This window comes from Atractosteus spatula, chromosome 9 (assembly GCF_055471065.1).
Source record: "Atractosteus spatula isolate fAtrSpa1 chromosome 9, fAtrSpa1.hap1, whole genome shotgun sequence".
NCBI classification, from domain to species: domain Eukaryota; kingdom Metazoa; phylum Chordata; class Actinopteri; order Semionotiformes; family Lepisosteidae; genus Atractosteus; species Atractosteus spatula.
In genome coordinates this window covers 16,859,310-16,882,987 of record NC_142714.1, presented here as the reverse complement: position 1 = coordinate 16,882,987, position 23,678 = coordinate 16,859,310, and the positions used below count along the sequence as shown (strand labels likewise).

Sequence of the window (23,678 nt, the reverse complement as noted above, 5' to 3'; positions counted from 1 at the left end):
GAGATGCGTTTATTTTTACCATTGAAATCCTAATTTTATATTAAAAATAAAAATTATTGATATTTTATATAGTCCATACTGTAGAGAGACCTAGTTTCAACTCCAACATATACTGTAGTGATAAGCAGTTATTAAAAGTTACACATCACCTCAAAGTACACCTTTTCAAATAACTTACAGTATAACTGTACATTGTGAACTGAATATACAGGTAATTCTAAATAGATATCGTCTTACCATTATTAATGAATCAACATTTAATATTTTCTAAATACATCTCTGATAAAAGATTGGAGGGTAGCAATTTATCCTAGAAACTGCATTTATAAGACTCTGTATTTAAAAGAGCATTCTTTTACTGTATTTTATGAAGCTCCATTATGAACTGTTCCAACCTCGTTTCGTTTTTTTTTTAAATATGGCATTTTAGAAAATGGATATTTGCTATGTTAAAATCAAAATAATGGGGAAGGGAATGAAAATCCAGTAAAAAGGTTTCAGTGTGACAGTAACTATATTTCTGCAGTAACAACACTGCAAACAAGCTTTCCGTCTAACCAAGGCTATCTAGTATCATATGTCATTGCACTTGTTTTCACAATCCTCTTCCAAGTGTCCAGACTGGTTGGAGAGTTATAGGTCTGCTCAAATGACTGACACCAGACTGTGTCAACCTGGAGCCCACCGAGATTGATCCACTGAAGGATTGCAACCCAGATAAGAGGTACAGACATGCCAACAGAGAATGTTTAACCACTGGGACGCCACGATTTAAATTCTGCTAGACCTGCAGTGCCAAAGGCACAATTTGACTTTACCAAACTACAGCATAACCTTACAGTGAAATACAAGGTGTATTTACAGAAAAAAAATAGTTCCGTAGTATTAAAGGTGAAGCCATACAGTATTTTCCCTCAAGGGATGCTCTGAATATTTTAAATAAGCCTTGTTATTTAAGGGCTCAGTATTTAGAGATTTTTTCACAATGTAAAAAAATAAAAAAAGGGTGTCTTCAGTATTAACTTAAAGATGCTTTACTTATATATTAGTTTGTGGTTATACAACTCAGTAGAAATGCAAGGCATAGTGTAGGAGCATTTACTGTATATACACCTTCGGCAAAGGAAACAAAATGTATCATTGACCTTATTTTTAAGGTCTCAGCAGAGTGCAAAAAAAATAAAAAATAAAAAAATGCATTCTTCTTACAGGATTATTTTGTTTAGACTTGGTCAGTTGTATAAACTGTAGTTTATTGCTATAACATTTAATGCTATTTATTTTATTGTATTAATTTGTTTTTACCTTTGTTTTGTTGTAAATTACCTTAAGATGATGTATTAATAAAGGTTTTTTCTTGTATTATCAACTAACCACTATGGTGACATTATGAATCCAATGATCCTGAGAGATGTAACATGATGGTCAGAAGATTTGAAATTAACATTATAAAACTGTAAAACTCTACCCTAAAGTATATGATTTTAAACATATATACGGTATACAGTAGATGGATACTCTATTTTGTCATTTTAGTAAGAAAAATAAAGTGCAGACTGACAAGTTAGTATCAGCATTTGTTTGAAATTATAGTCAGCTTATAGAAGTTTTTAGAAGAAGAAGTTAACTTAAAAACTTCTAAGCAAGACACTTATCCTAAATTAACTGAAAAGCAGAAAACATGCTGACCGAATTTGATTTTGACATTCCTGAATGACAGGAATGAATAGGAAGTTATGCTAATCAACTGTTTTCTAAACTGGAAACTCACAAAGGGAATTCATTACCTTTCATTTCTGAGTCAGAAATACTAAACTGCCATATACTATATATTGTATATATAATACTATTTCAATGATTTTACAAAAACACTGACACCTGAGAGTATAAATATAAATATAATATTTATATAAATCAATATAAATACCTTACATTTTCTGGGTGGTCATTTAACACACTACATGTACACTACGTGAGAACATGCAAAAGATTAAAACAAATTCAATGTAAATTTAAAGCAATAGCTCCTTTCATTTATACAGCACTTTTCACAAGAAAGGATCCCTAAGCACTATATACAGTACCATGCCCTTTGTATGGTGTCCCATTTTGTGAAAAAGATACAGTACACATTTTTAAGTTAAATATTTTATTCAAAATATCCAACTGAAGTTATAGTATCCAATACTGCAAATGAAGACATTAAAGTATAGGGTACTGTAAGTCACAATAAATTTCACCAAAAACTAAATAAAAAAACATACAGTAAGTGCTCAGACCTGTGACAACTTTGCAACTTACAATGTAAATTATCTGCCTTCTTTTGATGGTGCTGCTGTATTATCTGTATACTTGTCTTTTGCTTTTTGCTTTGAATGTGTGGAGACAATTGTGTATACAACAAATATTAATTGCCTCTTCAAAGTGTCATGAAGACAAGCTTTAAAGCATCGAAATGTAAAAACTGCCCAAGACACTGCACAAGAAACAGTGCATGAGCTTAGAAAGAAACAAGTGTTTCAACTAACCGAATTGCTTAACAAGTAAGTGAATGTACAGTATGAAAGGTCATTGGTTTCAATAATAAAGGATATTTTTATATTTCATGCTCATTTTTAAAACAAAGCACAAAATCTGAAAATATGAAAACATAGAAGAATACCAGAATTCTTGTATATTGTGGTTTGTTTTGTTGAAATACATTATCAAAAATGTACTGTATATAATGCACTTTATTAAAGCACAAATAGTGTAATATATTGTACACACTGTTAATATCAACAGAACTGTCATGATCGTCATCCCTCCTCTTAAGGGCGCTCCGACCCTTTTGGAGTTTAGTTTATTTCGTACACCTGCCCCCTGTTTAGTCTGTCATTATTTAAGACTGGTGCTCCCGCTATTCCTGGCTCAGCATTGGAAGATGGACGCCCGGAAAGCCCGCCTATCACCGAGCTCTGGAGTAGCTCGAGGACATAGGCCTTATGCCCAGACATCCTGACCTCTGAGCCCCGGGGCTTGGAGCACCTTGTCCTGTGCCTGTCTGATGCCATGTTTCTCCCTGTCTGTGTTCCCCCTTCCAGGGATTTTAATCTGTCTTTGTCTTGATTGATTGCCCGGCTCTGAAGTTCTGGACTGATTCCTGGTTACCCCTTGGACCTGAATGGATTTGGATGTTATCGGATCTTTCCCCTTTTTCACTATGGCACGGATTACCACTGTATCACTATTGTCACAATAAACTTTTTGAGTCTTTCCCAAAGTATGTCTCCTGAACTCCCCGGATAAACCGCCTCGCACAGGGTCTTAATACAAATCCACACGGGAGACTGAGTTCTCCATTCCCGAACGCTGAGCCTCCCGTGACGAGAACATTATACTATATGTTTCCATATATAAAAAAAACAAGATAACATACAACAAATGCTGAAATTCCTGTTAAAACAAATATGCTTTTCAAAAGTGACGGCATGTTAATAAGACCCTTAATTTAAGTATTATAGCTTTAACTGTTTAGCAAGTACTGGAATAATTCATTTTCCCCAAAATGTTTAGAACTGTGTTAAAATATGACAACAGTCATAAAGTGAAAATTGTCAGCCATGTAATAGAGAAAGACTGTTCTTTTGCCTTTTTCATGATTTGACATTTACACTGCTGCCCCTCTTGATATATCAGGACTATGACTGTGGGTCTGAATTCTAAAGGTGCACAAACTCACTAACTGTGTCAGGAAAAGAATAACACAGTCAATGAGTTGCTTCACTATGAAGAGCTAGGTAACTGTGTCTCAATCGGTATGTTTGGAGAAACTTAAGTAAAGATTCAACAAGCCTTATCTCCTGTTAGTATTTTTAACTTAACGACACTATACTAGTTGAGCAGTATTGCTGCTCAACTATGTAGAGATGCAACTACCTAGAATGCATGTCAAAACCCGCGTAAGCAGTAAGCAAACTGGTATACTGCACTCTGTTTTGGCATACCAAATTTACCACTTCACTGCTCAAAGAAGAGCAATAGGTGTCGTTTGTGTTCGATGAAGTAGAAGTGAAACGGTAGCTTCATTTCATCTGATTTGTTCTATGACTAATAATCATATTTCTTGAAAATATAACATATTTTACGTGCCATATAAAAATAAAAATATTTAGCCTAGCTAACATTTTAAAATGTAAATTTCCCCCACAGCATGTAGCTTCTAATTTAACGACACGAGCCAAATACATGGACAAAAAAAACCTACATTTCCCATTGTGTCACATACATTAATGAATCCTGTAAAGTAATATCCACAGATATCCATATTGTACATCAACTACAGCATAATATTAGAGGCATTCTTGCAGACAGCCTTAATCTAAATGACATTATTTACACCTCTGTTATTCATGCCATCATAAATAAAATTTTTGAGAGGTACACCATACCTCATGAGCAAATTCCAGTATTAACAATTTAAATATATTGAGCTATCGGCAACTGTACAAAGCAACTTACACCAGGCGACTTACAAATCATTCAACGCACTTCTCAAAACTTGGCCCCTGCTTTGTTTTTATGTGTTTGTATGCTTTTAAATATGATATGTTTTAAATTCACTATGTATAATATAAATCAAAATCTATCATAAAATTAGCTGTTTTCTATTTACTAATAATTCACACTAATATATACTGTATATAATTAAAAAAGGAGAATTCTGTTAGAGTTAGCATTTGGAGTTGTGGTAGCAATATGGTAAAAACATCCTGTCTTAACAGTGTAATCACTGTATGTAATGAAATTGTTTGTCATTAGTACAGTATGCATACCATATGAGTAGCCTAGGAAAGTACTAATTGGTTAATAAACATGTAATACTGTAAACATTTGTCTGACAACCACATGCAGCTGCGATACTTTAAGGATTCACTGTGCCACCTAGGAGTTTTAACCAGTAGTGCAGCTCTGCATCAAAGTATTTGAAAAAATAAAAATGCCATGACGTGCTGCAGTCCAGGCTACTGCAGTGCCTTCAACAGAATACCGACTGACATACTGCACATTCTAGATGGCTGCATCTGTATAAAACATTTGAGACATTACACACATTAGGAATGGGATAGCTAAAAACTACATTATGGGGGCTAAATCAAAGAAACAACTTAGTCCTAGTTCTGCTTTGCTTGCTAGTCAGAATTAATTCAAACAGATCAACAGATTAGTCACAATCTAGATATGTTAATAACAGAGCAACTTTAAGATGCCATTAATTGTATTTTGCAGGTATGCACTGGTAATTTGTAATTACATTAATAAAATGTAATTTGCTATAAATAATCTTAGGAAACATGGAAGGTTTTCAGCATTTTTTGCTGAGTAACAGGACAGTTAAATGCAAAAAAATTGAGTATAAATAAACTGACAGCACTGCACTGCACCCCAGACACAAAGAAATTTAAAATCAAGAAAAAATTGAAATGTCAGTTATTGGAAAGCAGATTCCAAATTTACCAGAAATTTAAATGTGTTTCTTTTGCCCTCTGGTGGTTGATTTAATATTGCATACCAACAAGAATAACGTACAAAAAATGAACTGCATTATCTTACTATCTTACTGAGCAGTGAACACTGCTCTCATATGTTTAACTAAGAGACTTCTAGATTTAAAATGTTTAACCCTGTAAGATAATTACAACCTTTCATATTACTTAAGGTGAGATGGACCAACTGAAGCTGACTCTGTGTCCTGTCAAAGATACCAAGATAAACAGTGCTCTTGTATAAGGCACCAGACTACTGGATTCCCAGACATTATAACAGGAAAACTGTCCATTAACACTTCAGCTCAAGACTCAATTAAAACAAGTGGAGTTTACTGTGTGACATGCATCCCGAAATCCATTTCAATTGCAATTATCTAAATGTACTGTTTATGGTTGCAATCTATCAGGATTCTGTATGTTTATTTCATTTTATGCTAAATTATGTTACTTGTGCCAGTTTAATATGTCCAAGGCCATGTGACCAATCAGCAGTTAAAACTTTGACTTTAATGCTATAATGCTAAAGGAAATTTTACATAAAATTGTATTTGCATCATACGGCAAAGTTTTTATAGCCATCCACTACACTTCATTAGTGGAAATTATGTTTTTTACAGCCCAGTAACAACAGGGTTACTCTCTTAAATCTTGACAGCTACAAACACTCTTACTGTAGCTCATCTTGACCTGATATCTAACATATGCAACTTCTAATATACGTAGGTACTTCACAGTTCTACAAAGCCAAGAGATAAAGATCTTTTATAAAATATTCCATGTTTTTACATATTAGAATTAAAAACCAAAACAATGTTTTAAATACCATATTCCAATATGTTTCAAATATGTAAGGATATTTCTGCAGCTTTTCATTGGGTAGGATTATGAGCATAAAAATGATATGTGCACAATAAATGATAAAAGAAGACATAAGCATAACTACTGTACAACATACCTTAATAATAACCTTAATTGCTCATCTATACCTGTCTTACACATTTTACCATCTCCTATTGCTTCAAGAACAGAACTCAAAACACCACTTCAAGTTCTTCTGGATTTAGTTATTCCCTTTGGTCCTGCTCTCTTGTTGCTGGATTAGCATCATACATTTCCCGTTTAGTAAACAGTATTAGGAGAAATATTTGCAATCTGAGCTATTTGTTTCAAATAAGACGTTGAGGTCCAAGCTATGCAATTTTGCTGATTCTGACTAGTGACTTACTATAGTTCCATGGACAAAAAAAATCAGAAATTAAAAAAATCTTTGCAACCAACCTTTTTTGCCTTTGCCTTTTTCTCGTAAGAGTCTGCCAATGGCTTTTTCTTGGGCTGCAGACTGGCTTTGGAGAACAAATCCTCAAACTCTTTTGTGTCCATGATATTTGGTTCTTCTAAGGAGCCCCATAATGTGTTATCTCTAGAAAGACAGAAGGAGGACAATTTGTTTAAATGTAAGATTTTAAAGTAATGCAATGACTGTAACAAAACTGTAATTGAAAAATAGATTACCCTATTTGAATGTTCAAGAAATTTAAATTAATAATAAATTAATAATTTTCAAATCTTTTAAAAGGTTATTCTTTTTTAACACGAAACTCTAAATGCCATAAATATTGAAAAGAAGAGTGAGTCATTCTATTTTTATAGTATACTACCATAAATTTTAACTTAAATGCCAACCATAAAAGTGTACATCACAGAAAAAAAGTTGTAGTATCCAGCCACAAACCACTTCACTAAAAAAGATTACATTTTCATCACAATAATAATCCCCCTTTAAAACAGATTCTTAGATACTTTGATGTATGTTTTTTATTTCTTCAAAAATAAAAAATAAAGATAATAAAAAAACTTTTTTATTTCTTTCTAACTTTCAAAATAATGTGATTTTTCTTATTCTTGGCTCATTTCAGCCAATACTTGTTTCAAACCAGCTCTTATGAGCCTATGAAAATTTTGATTTCCACTATTGCTAAGTAACAAGACAAACACTGAGAATCATGTGCTTGAAAAGTAGCTTTAAGATGGTAAGAGTCCCTCACCTTAATATTCCCTTTATGGGCACTCCTTTCTATCATGAGAGACACTCAGTTAACAAAAGTACTATGCTTCCTGACACATACCACACATCACTTAGTCAAGATGTCCTGTTGTTTAAATAGATTCAGATTAATCAAATTACATCAGTATTTTATAAAACACAAAAAATGTTACAGATACATGACAAGTGTTAGATGGGTTGTAAGATTTTAACGGCTATGTAAGGCTCAAACAACAGAATTCCACATCTCAGACATCAAGCATTGGCTAAACACAAATAAAATGCACATTTCCATGTCTTTGTACATATGCCATTGCAATAAGTACTGTAAACATGAAGAATAACCACAGAGTACCCCCAGGTTTGTGGTAGAATTATCCCCCACACCACCCCCCACCACCTTTGTCAATGTGATTTCCAATGCTGGTCAGCAATTAGTGGTTAATTCCCTCTGTGCCAGGCTTTGCTGTTGCTTAATCTGTATGAGATGTGGATGAAAGATACTACCAGCTCAGATCACGTCCTTGTGTGAACTTACATACATCAACAATTTTCTTAAATGGCCTTCTAGACTTTTGTTAATTTATTTTCTTATAATCATTTAACAGACACGTTAATAAGATGCAAAGGAACAAGTTGAAAGTTTATTCGATGCTGAAAAGAGAAGAAAAGAAACACAACTTTTTGGCTGTGGAACCTTCTTTACAGGCACCACAGCTGAAATGTTGTGTTTCTTTTCTTCGCTTTGCAACCTACGCATGCTGATGCAGCTACCTACTTGAATGACATTAATAAGATGACTTACACAAAACAATAGCAAAGAAACATGAAGCAGAGGAAACAATGATATAATGAAGAAAATCATATAACAAGAAATGAATACTCATGTTTGTTTCATTATACAAAGAAATCATTTAAAAAATGTACGTGTCCAATATTCTGTTTCATTGTTCATCTTCTATTTAGTCTGTGCTTTTCAATGCAAAAATGCAAATTGATCTCTTTCAAATAAATAGACAAACATGGCAAGCTATACCTCTTACAAAAATATTTTTGGGAACCCATTTACTGTACTTATTTTTAAACTAATCACAGTATTCGGAATTTTAAAAAGAGCAACATATATCACATACTAACATTGTCAAATATCAAACTAATTAATACTATTTGTATTAAAAGTCAGTTTAATACAATTCAATACAAGGGAAAACTGTACATCACGAAAAAATGCAGCTCTCCATTCTCGGACAAAATTTACTTGTTAGAAATCATACTGAAGCTTGGAAAAGATTACAAAAGGGATAAAAACGTACAAAGCAATATTGAAATGCATCAGCATCACACTAGGTGGCAGTCTTGCTAGGCCCAGGACTGAGCAACATGGGGTATTACGGTTAGGTTATTAGGCTCACTTTCAGAATAGAAATTGGGACAGGAACACAGTCAGTGCTATCTCCTTTCACTGTGCAACAGCCCTTACTCTTCAAAAATCTTACATCTTAGTTTTTAGCTTCAGGTTAAGGTCTGTTCTCTTTTGTATACTATCAAGTAAAAATAGATGCTTTCCAAATACAAATATTTTACTTTAAATCCCAGCTTATACGATAAATCTCAGTTCATTCTATAATAAATATCAGTATAAAGTCTTCAACTGTTCACAAAGTAATTAACCATTAACTCAAAATTTTCGTTCTTATCAGTATAGATGGTAATAACTTCAGTTTGAATAACGAAAATCGAGGTGCTCAGCATTAGCTAGCAGTTTTGACAGAATTCTCCTGAAACTCAAATTCAAAACAGGCAAATTCTAAATATTCTAAATAGTTGAATTTGACCATAAAATGATTCAAACAGGAATACCATTAAACAAACTGTATACCTATACCTGTACCTTACGTGACTGTGCTGACAATCATCTTCCACTGATGCCAGCCAATATCTATAGAGAGTGCAACAACATACATGTAGCATTTTATGCTAATACAAATAGACATTATAGGCAAAACAATCATGGGACAAACTGCTTAAATTATTAACATATTCTACTGTTCAGTATTTAAAGAAGACAAAATATGATTTGAGATCTAGAGGACCTAAATGACAGATAATCAGCTGTTCGTTAGGTGTAGAAAAGGCAAAGGAATTGTTGATTACTGCATGTTATCTAGAATCCCTGTAAAATGTTGAAATTATTCTGAGAATAAGAAAATATTATGCAGAAAAAAAGTGAGATTAATAAAGGGAAGTTTTTGTTTATAGTTTGTACCAGTTTAAAATGGTCATTTTTTCTGTCCACTAAAGTGATAGATAAAAGTACAATATTAAACTTTTAGCTTATTAACCTAAATGTTGAGAGTAGTACTTCCTTTGCCTAATAACAATATGCCATTTTGCATGCACTGTTTTAATCATTAAATGTATAGGTTACAAATTATGGTGCTGGCAATGTATGTTAAAGTTGGCAAGCTAGCTGTAGATAGGCAGAAATTTATTTCTTGCAATGAAGACTGCTTGTTTTAAGGTATTTAACTTCTGTAAAAGCACTTTTAATAATAATAAGAAGAAGAATTGCTTAAACTTATATAGTTCTTTTCTGGACACTCTACTCAAAGCACTTTACAGGTAATGGGGATCCCCTCCACCACCACCAATGTGCAGCTTCCACCTGGATGATGCGACGGCAGCCATAGTGCGCCAGAACGCTCACCACACATCAGTTATCAGTGAGGAGGAGAGCAGAGTAATGAAGCCAATTCATAGAGGGGGATTATTAGAAGGTTGAATGATTGGTAAGAATGATTGGTAAGGGCCAATGGGAAATTTGGCCAGGGCACCGGGGTTACACCCCTACTCTTTTCGAGAAACGCCCTGGGATTTTTAATGACCACAGAGAGTCAGGACCTCGGTTTTACGTCTCTTCCGAAGGACGGATGAGAATTTTGCAGAAGATGACTTGAACAGCCAACCCACAAACCAAACAGTACACAATGGACATGACTGTAATATGGTTTAAGATACTGCCACCAGCAGAGAACAAAGACTGATTGCAGTACACCACTGAGGAAGCATGCAATAGTATCTCTGGCTAATGTGAGAAACATGCAGAGACAATGCCAAACAGGGTGGCTATGAACACCAAGAGGTTTTGCAAGAATTTCAAAATTGCCAATAAAGTACTAAATAATTTCATGACCGAATATTTTCTAAATCTTTTTGTTTTTTCATGTCTTGGAACAGAAAACGTTATGCATAGCATAAAACTTGTTCCACTTACTAATGATTGAGGTAGTAATGATGTCACATGCTACTTAATTAGCTGTAAGACATAGTCAAACATTTAAAGTCAAAACATTTTGTAGTTGTTACCAAATAAGTTTAATGAGCTATTGAAAGTGCATATAAAGATTTTGAAGCATCACACAGAGTAAATCACTCTTCTCAGTCAAAATTTTACACAACTTAAAATACAATACAATCTAATATTCCAAAGACACCGAAAATTACCTTATTCTTCACTATTGTAAGAACCTGATTTCGTTTGGATACATGTTCTTCCAAAGCTAAGGTAGTTTATTTGTAATATAAATCCTTTAGCTCTGATAATCTGTTGTTATCCTGTAGAAGTGTAGAGGAACTACTGAAAAATTCAATGTTGAACTTGCATTGAGAACACAAGCCAAAATATCATTATTGAACAATATGAACTCAAGTGCATACAGTAGTTACAGGTAAGTCAAAAAAGACAAGACAAGCTGGAAAGCAAAAAAGGTAATGCTGCTGGTATTAACTCAATTAATTTACTGGTAGGAAAAAGGAGCCACTATACAAATGTCTGATATTGTTTCTAATGAAAATTTGATGAATTTCAAGATTAACCATATTCATAAAACAGTTTTCAATTAATAAAACAGATAAATAACTCCTGTAGGACATTATATTCAGTTTTTTTTTTCTGAACAAAATACTATGAACACAATTTATTCTAATAATAATTCCCCACATATACAGTATATAGTTCTTTTCTGGACACTGCATTCAGAGCGCTTTACAGGTAATGGGGATCCCCTCCACCACCACCAATGTGCAGCGCCCACCGGGATATTGCGACAGCAGCCATAGTGCGCCAGTACGCTCACCACACACCAGCTATTAGTGGTGAGGAGAACAGAGGGATGAAGCCAGTTCATAGTTGGGCATTATCCCACCTGCTTAACTTCAGTGGGTTGGCAGTTATGAGTTGCAGGCGAAATTATAGAAACATGATGACTTGAGAATGGGTCAAATAGTAAACAACATGGGTTTTGTTTCTGTATAAAAGAGCAAACCTTAAAGCACTCTGGGATGCTAGTTTATGTTGTGGACCACTATCTTATCTTCAGCGTTTAATTAATTAAAACTCCAAAATAGTGCAACTTCTGCTGATCATTTCCTGTCCCAAATCCCAGTGCAGGTCATGATACAAAGAAATCGAATGCTCCAATTCCATTTCATTTACTGCAAATGTGCTTATTCATAAGGAACTAAGGATTTTATGATCTTATGATTCAGGTCATTGCCATTGTAAACGTAAAATAATATGTAAATATTACTTACTGCTTGAAATAAAAAAAACTTAAATAAAATAATTCTTCAGCTTGCACCTTAAAGGGCCTCATTAATAATTCTCATTCTGAATAATTCTCTAGCTTCACCTCAATGGACCCATTGAGGTTTGTTGGAGAAGAACAGGAGCCTAGCTATTGTTACTCCTTTGCCAATATACTGTATATACAATAATATATTAGTGATCCATATGAAACAAATAATAAACTACAGCCAAGGTTAGCTTGTTTGGACTAGTTCCAATTTCAAATACCATGTGCTTGACTAAAATGACAGAATTCTTTTCAGAATCCTGAGAAGACTGTACAATAACCTTGCATTTGATTTATGACTGCAATATTAGAACATTTTAACCTTAAAGGGCATAAAATGCAAATTCACCAGAACTGGTAGTAAATTATTTCTTTCTCACTTCCAATTCTTTCCTAAAGCCCACTAATCTTTTCTATTCAACTAAGTATATTTTGATAAGGCCCATAAAACAGACGTTAGTCTTCTTGCCGGGCATTGTTTAAAACATATTTTCTATAATTTACCACAGAAGTTCCTTCTGCAAAATCCATTAACTTGGATCACAGGATGTATCAACTTGTAGTTAAATGCTAAACTGATTTTATGCTTGTCAACACCAGCTTAAGCTGTTAAAGTTGTAAAAAATGAAACTGTGGTCACCCACTTATAGGACATCATCAGCCTGGTCTACAATGCACTGTGGTGCTCTGGGAGCTGTCCTGCTTTTCTCATCTATGAAAATATGGGGAAATGTTAACAAATTTAAAGATGTTTAGTTGATTCCAATTTCTTCAGGGCACTTAAAAAGATTAAAATGATTTTGATTGAGAGGAATTTAGAAACCATGCTATTATAAGGGTGGGTTTGTATTTTAAGTGCATTCAATTTGTGCACCACAATTATGAACACAGGTGGATAAACAGGTGGTTAGTTCCACTACCGGATTCGATTCTGGCCCTGGGAGTCTGTCTGTGTATAGCCTGTATGTTGAGCATGGATTTTCACCAGGTGATCTAATTTCCTCCAAACTCCAAAGACAAGTTGGCTAAATTGGTTGTTCTGAATTGGCCCTTCTATGTCATACTGTATCTTGTTTTTCAATCAAGTATGACATATTTGGGGAAAAAAAAATTCCAGCTGCTAAGTGAACATTTAGAAATGCTACAATTTAAAATGCTAAAAAATAAATACTTTATGATGTAAAATTCCTTATTTAAATTTCATTACCCTTTTTTGGACTGCAATAATGAGGGTCACAATGAGAGAACATGAGCGCCAAATCACTTGTCAAAAACAGAGCTGAACATTTTGATAAAAGGCTGTGCCTCAGATGTGTGGTTTTATTTTTTACATGCAGAGATAAGAATTGCAAGGAATGCGGAGCTCAAGCAATGTACAGTATAGGCACTTACTTGCTCTCTTGGATCTGAATCCTTGTCCAGTAGAGAGGCTTCATAGGGCATGTTGGCTCCAGTGTTGGTTTCCGGGGTGCCTTTTCATTCACTTGAAAAGCAAAGCCTCCGGGGAAAGGAGGGGGAGGAGGGGGGCCTGCCCCTGGCAGAGGAGGGGGAGGAGGAGGGCCTGCCCCTGGCAGAGGAGGGGGAGGAGGAGGGCCTGCCCCTGGCAGAGGAGGGGGAGGAGGGGGTCCTGCCCCTGGCAGAGGAGGGGGAGGAGGGGGTCCTGCCCCTGGCAGAGGAGGGGGCGGGGGTGGGGGTGGAGGTGGAGGTGGGGCCACAGAACCAGGCAGTGGAGGGGGAGGGGGAGGCTGTGGTCCTGATTGTCCTTGAGGGAGAGGAGGAGCAGGGGGTGGAGCTGATCCTGGGACATGCTCCATTTTTCCCGCAAAGCTCAGGTTTATGGACTCAATGTCAAGTTTTTTAGGCACATTTTGGTTGCTGTGGGCAATTCTGTTGTCTTCTTCAGGAGTCCTGATGAAGGTTTCTCTGTCTGTCTGGATGCACACATTGCGGAAGGTTTTTGGGGGCAGATCGTCTTCAGTAGACACAGAGGCCTCTCTGAGCTCAATCCCTTCTCGGCAGCCACTGTTTTCTAGGTCTTTTTTGAGCTTCGCGATGACCTCTTCAAGCTTTGCGACAGACTCAGCATGTTCTCCCCGTATTTGAAAGATGTTGATTTCAAACTCTGCCTGTGAAAGAAAGAAAAGTTATTCCTTGGTTATATTATCTGTTTGTGTCATGAACACTGTTATTTTCAAACTCAGAAGAAGCTGACCAAAAAACGTTTCATAAGAGAGATAAAAACCTTTCCTCTGCAATCATCATGGTTCATTAAATTATGGTTTATTGTGTCCCCTGACCTTCTCAAACATTTTTTTAATGCGTAAGTTATAAAATATACATCTAGCATTTTCCTTATCTGTTGTGCACAGTATAGCTACTGCACACCTAGGTATAAATACTCTTTATATAGTCTTAATTAGTATCTCTGTGCTACATGGGAGATTATACGTAGGTAATAAAAACAAGTAACACAAGACAAGATAACAATGGACTATATAATACAAGTTAGAATCTGAAATTAACTTTAGCGTGGGAGAGAAACTGTGAAGTTTAATTCTGTTAAGATATTCATGGTGTTATGTTATTTTTGGGAAAAGAAAAAATAACCGTACATTGTGATTTTCCATTTCACAATAAATAGGATAATATTCTCTGAAAAATATCTTTAACTGTCAAAAATTTATTTATTTCATATTCAGATGTGATATAATTCCATTCCAATTTCCTTTTTGGGATACCTGATGACAGTATAGTAAACACACATTTCAAATAAATCTCTGAACTAAGAGCATTAATCAAACTAAGTCTTTCTTAACCAAACATTTCAAGCTGCATAATCATAATAAAATAAAATGTATTACTAAAACCTGATATGAATCAAATGTGCATGGATATTACTTATCCATGGTGATAATTTACTCTTAAAAGTACCTTCATTTATCTCATCCTATTATGCATTTGATCATATTCATTTCAATCAGTCATCATGTCTTATGGTCCAAGGTGAATTACAGTACCTGCCTGCTTTAATAAAAACAGATTTGTTTAAAGTTGGCAAGCATTTACAGTATTAATCTATTTGAGGTGTAGTCCTTAGAGCTGAAGAGCCTATTAATCTACAGATAATTTGGTTTTGGTCATTTAAATTATACTCTGATGTAAACTGTGTTATAGTTCACAATGTCATTAAGAATCAGACACTGGATTTCTTTTCTGTGTTTGTTGATAGTATTTGTGAAATATTAATTTCTAATCAACATTGTTTGTGTCTTTGACTTTTTGTCCAAGTCTGTTCTAATCAATGCTTATGTCATTTTTTTGCCAGTCTACCTAACCTTTCTATAACAAACCGTGAAAAGATTTTAACAGGAATTATAGTTATCTAAAAATGTTTTACCTTCTATGCTAACATGTGCAGTTTGTACCAAATGTATGAACTTTAGGATTAATCAAAAAAACAGTTAATTTACAATACTTGAACATGCATTCTGTTTTATTACTGTTATGAACACTTAAAGCAACAGCTCAATATCCTATATAATATATGCATTAAGGCAACTTGGAAAAAAGTGCCTTTGTTAAAGAGAGTGTGAATTCAACATTTGTTCTCCATAAAAAAATTTAAAAAGTACCCATATTGAAGTTCCAATGTATTCTGTTCAATTACAATGTTCTCTGCACAGCACAAGAACAAGCTAATTAGCTGTGCATTTATTAAATCATAGTGTACCAGAATAATTAACATGTAGTCAGTTCACAGGATTTTGGTATGCGTGCAGCAAGAATCAAAGTTAAATTAAAGACTAGACTATGGTTTGGAAAGAGACAATTTTGTAATACATTTAACACATGTTCTTCATTTTAATGTGGTCTGAACAAATTTTAAAAAGATCAAATGCGCCAGCTCCAGTGTATAGCTTTAAAGATCTGTATGTTTATGAATGTCAGCATCAAGTTTAATTTTTAAAACAAGTCAGTCTTGCACGCAATCCAAGATCATGACAAATTACTCAGGCTGCACAGCATCTCTGCCACAATCTTTATCTCAGGGGAAACTAATAAACTGGAAGTTCAAAACCAATGGTACAAACAACTGACCTCAATTAAAAGCATAATTCACAGTGAACATGGATAATTCAAAATTGAGAAAGCAAACCTTACTTTAGTTTAGTGAGGATATTCTAGTTTCATGAGACAGTGTTTTGATTACTTTAATTCAGTGCCATTTCTAAAATCAAGCACCTGTCCCTTGTCACAGGTCACTGTATGTCAAGTCTATAGGATAATGAACTATCAGGTGCATCAGCACTTTCCATTTGCTAATCTCCATTATTTGGTATGATATGTAAAGTTCACTAATTTACTAAACATACCAGAATCTAAATCACTGATATAAATTACAGTAGGAAAAGCTGTGGTCCTAGTACAGATCCCTGTGGTACATCAGAAATTCCTTCATTTTAATTTGTCATTTATGAACACTACTACTTCTTCTATGCTGATAGTAGTTTAAAAAAAACTTCATCCTTCTGCAGCCTGAGACATGTTGTTTATGTCTTCCAAAGTCATCATCTGAATTTTCCTTTTGTTTTCTAGAAATGTTCCATTGTTTTTCCAGGTATATTTTAGGTTAATTCTCATTTATTTTTTACTTTGCAGCACCAAAAGATATTTTCTCCCTTTCTCTCTAGGTCTTTCTAGAATCCTTTTTTTATATTCTGTTTAAACTGTCGCTATACATTTTCAAAAGATTTCATATTTATTTATCCCACTTTACTACTCTGTCTTATTCTTTCATAGTTTGTTTTCTGAACATTGTAAACTTTTGATTAGGACTCAGCAAGTACACTTTCAAAATAAATAGTACTTCAAATTTCACCATATTCTGATCACAGTTCCCTAATAGTTCTCTCACCACTGTTTGATTCTCTGACTTGACTGTCTGAAAAAAACAAAATCTATAAAGACTCTGACCGTAGGTGCTCTGACGAACTGTATAAAAAAGCAGTCATTATCCATACCTGCCATTCTGGTTTTTGTCCCAATCTATGTGGGGAAAGTTGAAGTCTCCCATAAAAACTGCTTCTTTTCCATATATATTTTTTTTCATAAAATAGTGTAGAATAAATTGCAGTACAGATTCAGAAATGCTCAAATAATTTAGCTTTAGTTCCTGAGCCTGAATACTCCCCTCTTCTTTTCAGTACAGTGTGTGTTCACTATCACATTCATCTACTGTACTGTACATTATTTTTGGTTAGCCATGTTTCTGTCCTAGCATTTAATCATAAGCACTTTGTTAACACTAGGCTCTGCATTTTGATTCTTCCCTTAGGTTTCCCCTTTGTTTTTGTTTTCTATGTAACTGCTCTTGGGATTTTCTGTGGTTTCTATCCCCTTCCACTTAAATTTAAATGTTTCTGGATTTCTTTGGGGATTCTTGTGCCAGTGTGACTGATGCCCTTTGATGCAATCCATCATGTCTGTACAGATGTCCTTTCCCTTGGCAAGGTTTCCAGTGGCCAACAAAGTTGAAGCCTTGTGTCCTCACACATTTACATTATTTACATTTTTTAACAAGTTGTGCAAAAAGACACAAGAATAGCATAAAGAGAATAGCAGATTTTAAACTACAGTACACTCCAGACCAAATACGTTTACACAAACTTTCATTGACCACCCTTGGCTTCTCTTGTAAAACTGGGAAAACACTATGTTTCAGAAAAGGAACAATAAATATGACCAGATTTGTGGTAAGACAGTAATTCACAAGGTTACGCAATCCCATATATTAAAAAATAATGGAAACCTTGAAACTAAGGATAAGACAGCTCTGACCGCACATTTTAAATAAATAGATTCTTTGGATATATACAGATTTTAATGGTCTTTGTATCCCTAAACTATGGAACCCAATCTTGTTTCATGCAAAATACTGGCAGAAGATTAACTAACTGCATCTGGAGACCATTACAACATTAAAGTAAGCATTTTTTCTGGACTGCAGTAAAACATTATTGTCATGTAAGGAAATGTCCTTAAATTTTCCCAGTAAGCACCTTGTGTTTGTAGGATGTTTGTTCAATAACAAAATAAGTACTCTCTTCCTTCCAGGATGCAGAACCTTGACTACTGTGTTGCCTTGAGTAAATCCAAAATTATATAGAGCAATTCATATGGAGTGTCACAGTTGCTCAGCATACAAAACTGCCACCTGTTCACTATGTCAGGCATTCATTTGAATTACAATAAAGCTCACAGCTGAAAATCCAAGAATAACAATAGAATGCCTATCTCATCACAGACATTGCATAATTTATACTGGCTTTAAGACAGGTCTCAGTAGCAATCAAGAACTAGATGAATTAATAACACTGAAAAAGGCTTCAGTCAATGCCAAACCTTCATATTTCTAATCTGAGGTATTTTTAAATATTCAATGTTTGGCATGAATGGCATATTAAACACTCATGACTTGATTTCTGTTTAATTAAATATTACTCCACAAGAGATTTTCTTTACAGTACAAACTAGCAAAAACAATCCCTGATATTTCAGTTACTTAGACTTTTTAATTTAGAAGCAGGCACTAATATCATTTATTTAATTTGTTTAATCTTCCCATGAAATCTCCAAAGCAAAATAGAAAAAGCTGAATAAAGCATGTTCTTAGATATTTTAGATATCCTCTTGTACATGAATGCTTTCCAAATTGTACTGTAAATAAAAATGGAAAATATAATACCAATATGATCCTGAAACAGTAAAGTATCTTGTTGTTTTTAACAAAAAAAATAAATAATTATGTTTCCACAGTTCAGATTAAACAGGAGATTAAAAAATTTAAACTCTGGGTATCTGGCCCGATGGGATAGAAATCCAAGTTGAAAGACATTAGATTACAGAATAGAGGTGGACGCTGGCCAGAGTTTGTCTCCCAAAAAGATGCGAATTGTGTGCCACTAAAAAACAAATGAATATCAGGCACAATCAAGGTGCACAAACAGCAAGGGTTTTCTTTGTGTGAATGAAAAAAGAACGAGAATACATATTCTTTTATTGAACTCTAGAGTCATTGGCAACTTAATAACATTGGATATTCAACATAGGGTATGTTAAAAAATCTAAAAAAATAAGCCATCAAGGGTTAATGAAATGGCTCTTCTAAATGTACATCAAAGACCCACATTCCAGTACAACTGGCAAACTAATCAATTTCACAGATGATGTTAGCTAATTAGTATTAGCTAATACTGTAGAAGTAGTTAAGGAAATTAAAAAAAAGACTGAATTCAGGTCTAGGAAAACACGTCAGATAATATTTGATGAAGATAAATACTGTATAATGTACAGTAATTTCTACTTACAGTATAATAATGAACTACCGACATGAAACCTATTTCTAGAACTTAACCACTCCTAAAACATATATAAAATGCTGCCCAGAGCAGCCCCCAGAAAGAGCATACACAGCAACGTTGAAACCACTCTAGCTTCATATGAAATTGTCTGTGATGTGTCAGATACAGTATGTTTTATGAAGGAAATTTAAGTAGATCATTTGGTGATCACAAATCCTCAAAAAGGCAAAAGTGACGTGCCTGAACGTTTACTGCCCAGTAGCATTAACATCTGTGGTGATTAAATGCCTGGAGAAGCTGGTGTTGTCACACATCAACTGTTCCATTACAGAGTCCCTGGACCCCTTGCAGTTCACCTACCTGAACAACAGATCAGTGGATGATGCTGTCTCTCAGGCTCTACATACAGCCTTGCCTTGGAACACCTGGACACTAAGAACTCATATGTGAGAATGCTGTTTGTGGACTCAGTTCAGCATTCAATTCCATCATAACCCAGCCAACTGGTGACAAAGCTCAGGGGATTAGGTCTGTGCAACTCTGTCTGCAAGTGGCTGCTGAACTTACTAATCGAGAGACCACAGGTGGTGCAGATAGGTAATAAAGCATCAACACCACTCACCCTGAGCACTGGCAGCCCACAAGGCTGCTGTCTGAGTCCAAGGTTGTACTCCCTATTCACTCACAACTGCACAGCAAGACACAGCAACAACCCCATTATTAAATTTGCAGATGACATCACTATAATAGGCCTGATCAGTGATGATGACGAGCCCATTTACAGGGATGAAGTCATACAGGTGCTGAGGTGGTGTCATAGCAATAACCTGGACTTGAATGTGATTAAAACAAAAGAGCTAATAGTGGACTTTCAGAGGCACAGGCCGCACATTCACAGCCCACTCAGTATTGATGGAACGGAAGTGGAAACAGTCACCAGCTGCAGAGAATGATGAATGTGGCCCAGAAGATCATCGGCCCTGGTCTCACAGAGATTAAACAGCTCTATGTGGACCGCTGCCATGGTAGAATTCTGGCAATCACAGAGGACAGTCACCACCCCGGGTATGAGCTCTTCACCCCTCTGCCCTCAGGCAAGAGATACAAGAGCATACGGACACTTACCACTAGATTCTTCAATAACGTCTATCCAGAAGCAGTGCGACTGGCGTACACATTTGGCCTCGGACCACACCTACACCATCTACCTCATTATAATTTCTTATCTATTGCACATCTGCAGTCATTGTTTACATGTCTGCATTGTTTACACTCAAACTGTTTACTTGTTTACTTGTACATTGTCTACTGTTTGTATGTTGTCTTGATTCACTGTCTGCACTTTGTGTTTTTTACATTTTTATAACAATAGAGAGACTTTCTGTAAGTAAGACTTCCCTTGTACTAGTACATGTACCCGTTACATCTGGCAATAAAGTTCAAGTTCAAGTTCATTAGTGTTTTACCACTGTGGACAGAAGAATGGACAGGCAGTCTGATAGATGAATTAAAACAGGGAAATGTTTCTAACTGTTCCCTTTTGTACATCCACTCCCCTGCATTTCCAGAGGAATGGATGTAAAAAAAGTAAAGGTGTAGTATGAAAGATAAGTATGCCATTTTTACGCAGCCCTTGTCTTGAAGTAGATGTAATGGTACACACTAGTAAGCAATAAAAAGATAAATAAATAATTATTTGTATTAAAATAACAATAAATAAGAAATGACTGCAGACTTATTAAGATAAAATGGAACTTTAAAAAAAACAGACAAAGTTAGAAAAATAGATTAAACAAATAAGAGCTAAATATAATAATAATGATATAATATCTAAATATAATACAATGATATTGTATAATTATAATTAAGCCAACAAGTGGCTTAATCATCTAATCCCGTGCAATGTTCTATTCCATTGAAACAATAAGTAAAATGTTGACTTGCATCTTCCTACAGTAACTTATAAAGAATGACAGGACTTGATGTCTCAATAAGACATCTCATGAAATGTTTAATTAGTATGTAAAGTCACTGTTACTATATTTGGTACAGTATATTAAACAGGTCTGAAGTTATTATGTTTTCCTTTGTAGAAATAGAAGGACATAACATAAAGAGCCCTCTTGTGAAGAGTGCTGTATATTTAAAAACCACACATCATGTTGAACTACTCCAGAAACTCTTGCTTTATGTATGATCAAATTCCAGTGGTTTTGTTTTCTGATTTCTAGCCAAGCTAATTTCTTTAAAAAACAATAAAATGTAATAATATCCAGGCAGTTTGATGGGACATACAGCATAGCTTTTCCAACATCTTGAATGTTTGTTCCACAAATCCCTTCTTCGTTAGAGACAGACTCTGAGGTAACCTTAAGGTTCTGAGAAAATGTGGCTGATTTATAGCAAATTACTGCTTCCAAATGACAAACAGCCCACACAAAATGTCCTCCTAAAATGCCTTAGACACTTCACAGTGCTTTTGTGATTACTCTCAGACTGCAATGGCTTACTACTCAGGGTGTTTAGAGCTTTGACTGTCAGCATAGCTTATCTGAATAAACTCTATTCTAATGACAGAAATAGCAGCTAGCTTCTCCTCAATAATCTATCATGAGAGCTCTGGCTTAAAAGTACTAATTTAGGACTCTGATAATGCAAATAAGATGCTTAGCAGATTGAATGTTGTGAACAGTCATCTATTCAGAAGGAGCTGGACTTCAGAATCAACAGAATTAGTCACCGATTAGTATCTGTTGTCTTTTACCAACCACAAACTTCTGTTTCAGTCCTTTACACTTCTGATGACAAATAGCATTGACACAGACATTCCAGAAGGGCACTGGGTTTGTTTGTGCAAATCTGTCCCTGATTTTTGAGTTTTCATTCATCATAAAATTTCTAAATATGTCACTTAGTAATACAGTCTTGATCCTATGCAGATCATTTCATTTGTAATAAGAGTCTTGATCCAAGGCAGATAACATAATTTAAATCCAGAAATTGTATTCTTTTATATCTCAAATGAGCAGTGTGTCTGCAAAATTTCAAATTCCAAAATTTCAAAAATGAAAGCTATGATAACCGTTAGCTCATATATGTCTAGCATATTCTCCTGATAAATTTAAGTACTGTATATTTCTGTCTTGAAATAATAAAACCTTTTTTACTTCAGACATCTCACATCAGTCATAGAACTGATTCAAATACAGACCGTCTTCTCCAAAAGAATTTACAGAGTTCTTGTTTAGTGATCAGTGACATCTAGCGAGTTAAAGATAGAATTACAAGAAAGGGTCTAGCAATTTACCGCAAAACTAACATGGTTTTATTTTACAAAATAAGTAATGAGCTCTGCTCCCTATATTTTAGTTGGCATAGTAATTTACTGTACAATGTAAATATTCATGAGCAGTTTGATCTGAACTATCCCCTAATTACAGCTGATCTACTGTATATTTTAATTTGATCCTTTTTGGAAATCTGTAAATATGAATTTTTGGAGTCAAATTTTGTCTGATCCCTTGCATATACAATCCTTTTCCTGTTTAAGTGGAAACTGAGGATACTAATAAATTGCACTGCACAGCCTCTGTCTCTAAAATCACATCTAACATTCTGAAAAAAAGGTTTAGCCTTTTGCATGTTTAGCTAACCATTATCATGGCAGATCAGGTTTATGTTTAAGCTAAAATCATGAAAAACATTATTTTTATACTGTATTCATCATAAAAAATTGATTTTTTAAAGTTTATATTCATAATTACTTGTAGTCATATAAGAAAATACTATTTTTCTTTTCAGATTTTCAGGCTGTAGTTAAAATTACAAATCTTTCATAATGACTTGATCTCTCCTTTTAAAATACATATGGGTACTTTTTCACTTCCCTCCAAATTAAAAAAAGAAGGAAATTCACAATAGCAAGCTGTTACTGAATTCGACATCCTTAATATAAATAAACACATCTGATGAAATAAACAAGTCTTACACATGATGTTTGTAAGACTAAAAAGACAATAAAGACATTATTGCTGTGACACAGCATTAAATACCAGTAAGAGAAAACTGAAACCACACAAAATAAACCTCCTTTCCTTTTTGGTATGTTAAA

General features: G+C 34.6%; 1 protein-coding gene across 1 annotated transcript in view; it reads right to left on the bottom strand.

The window, feature by feature from the left end:
* Positions 1 to 23,678, bottom strand: part of LOC148828301 (formin) — a 114,438-nt gene that overhangs the window by 77,711 nt on the left and 13,049 nt on the right. The window contains exons 4-5 of the mRNA XM_088925627.1: positions 13,599 to 14,332; positions 6,807 to 6,948 (exon numbers count right to left, since the gene is read on the bottom strand). Coding sequence (XP_088781753.1) covers positions 6,807 to 6,948; positions 13,599 to 14,332 — 876 coding nt within the window. The remainder of the gene's footprint in view (positions 1 to 6,806; positions 6,949 to 13,598; positions 14,333 to 23,678) is intronic.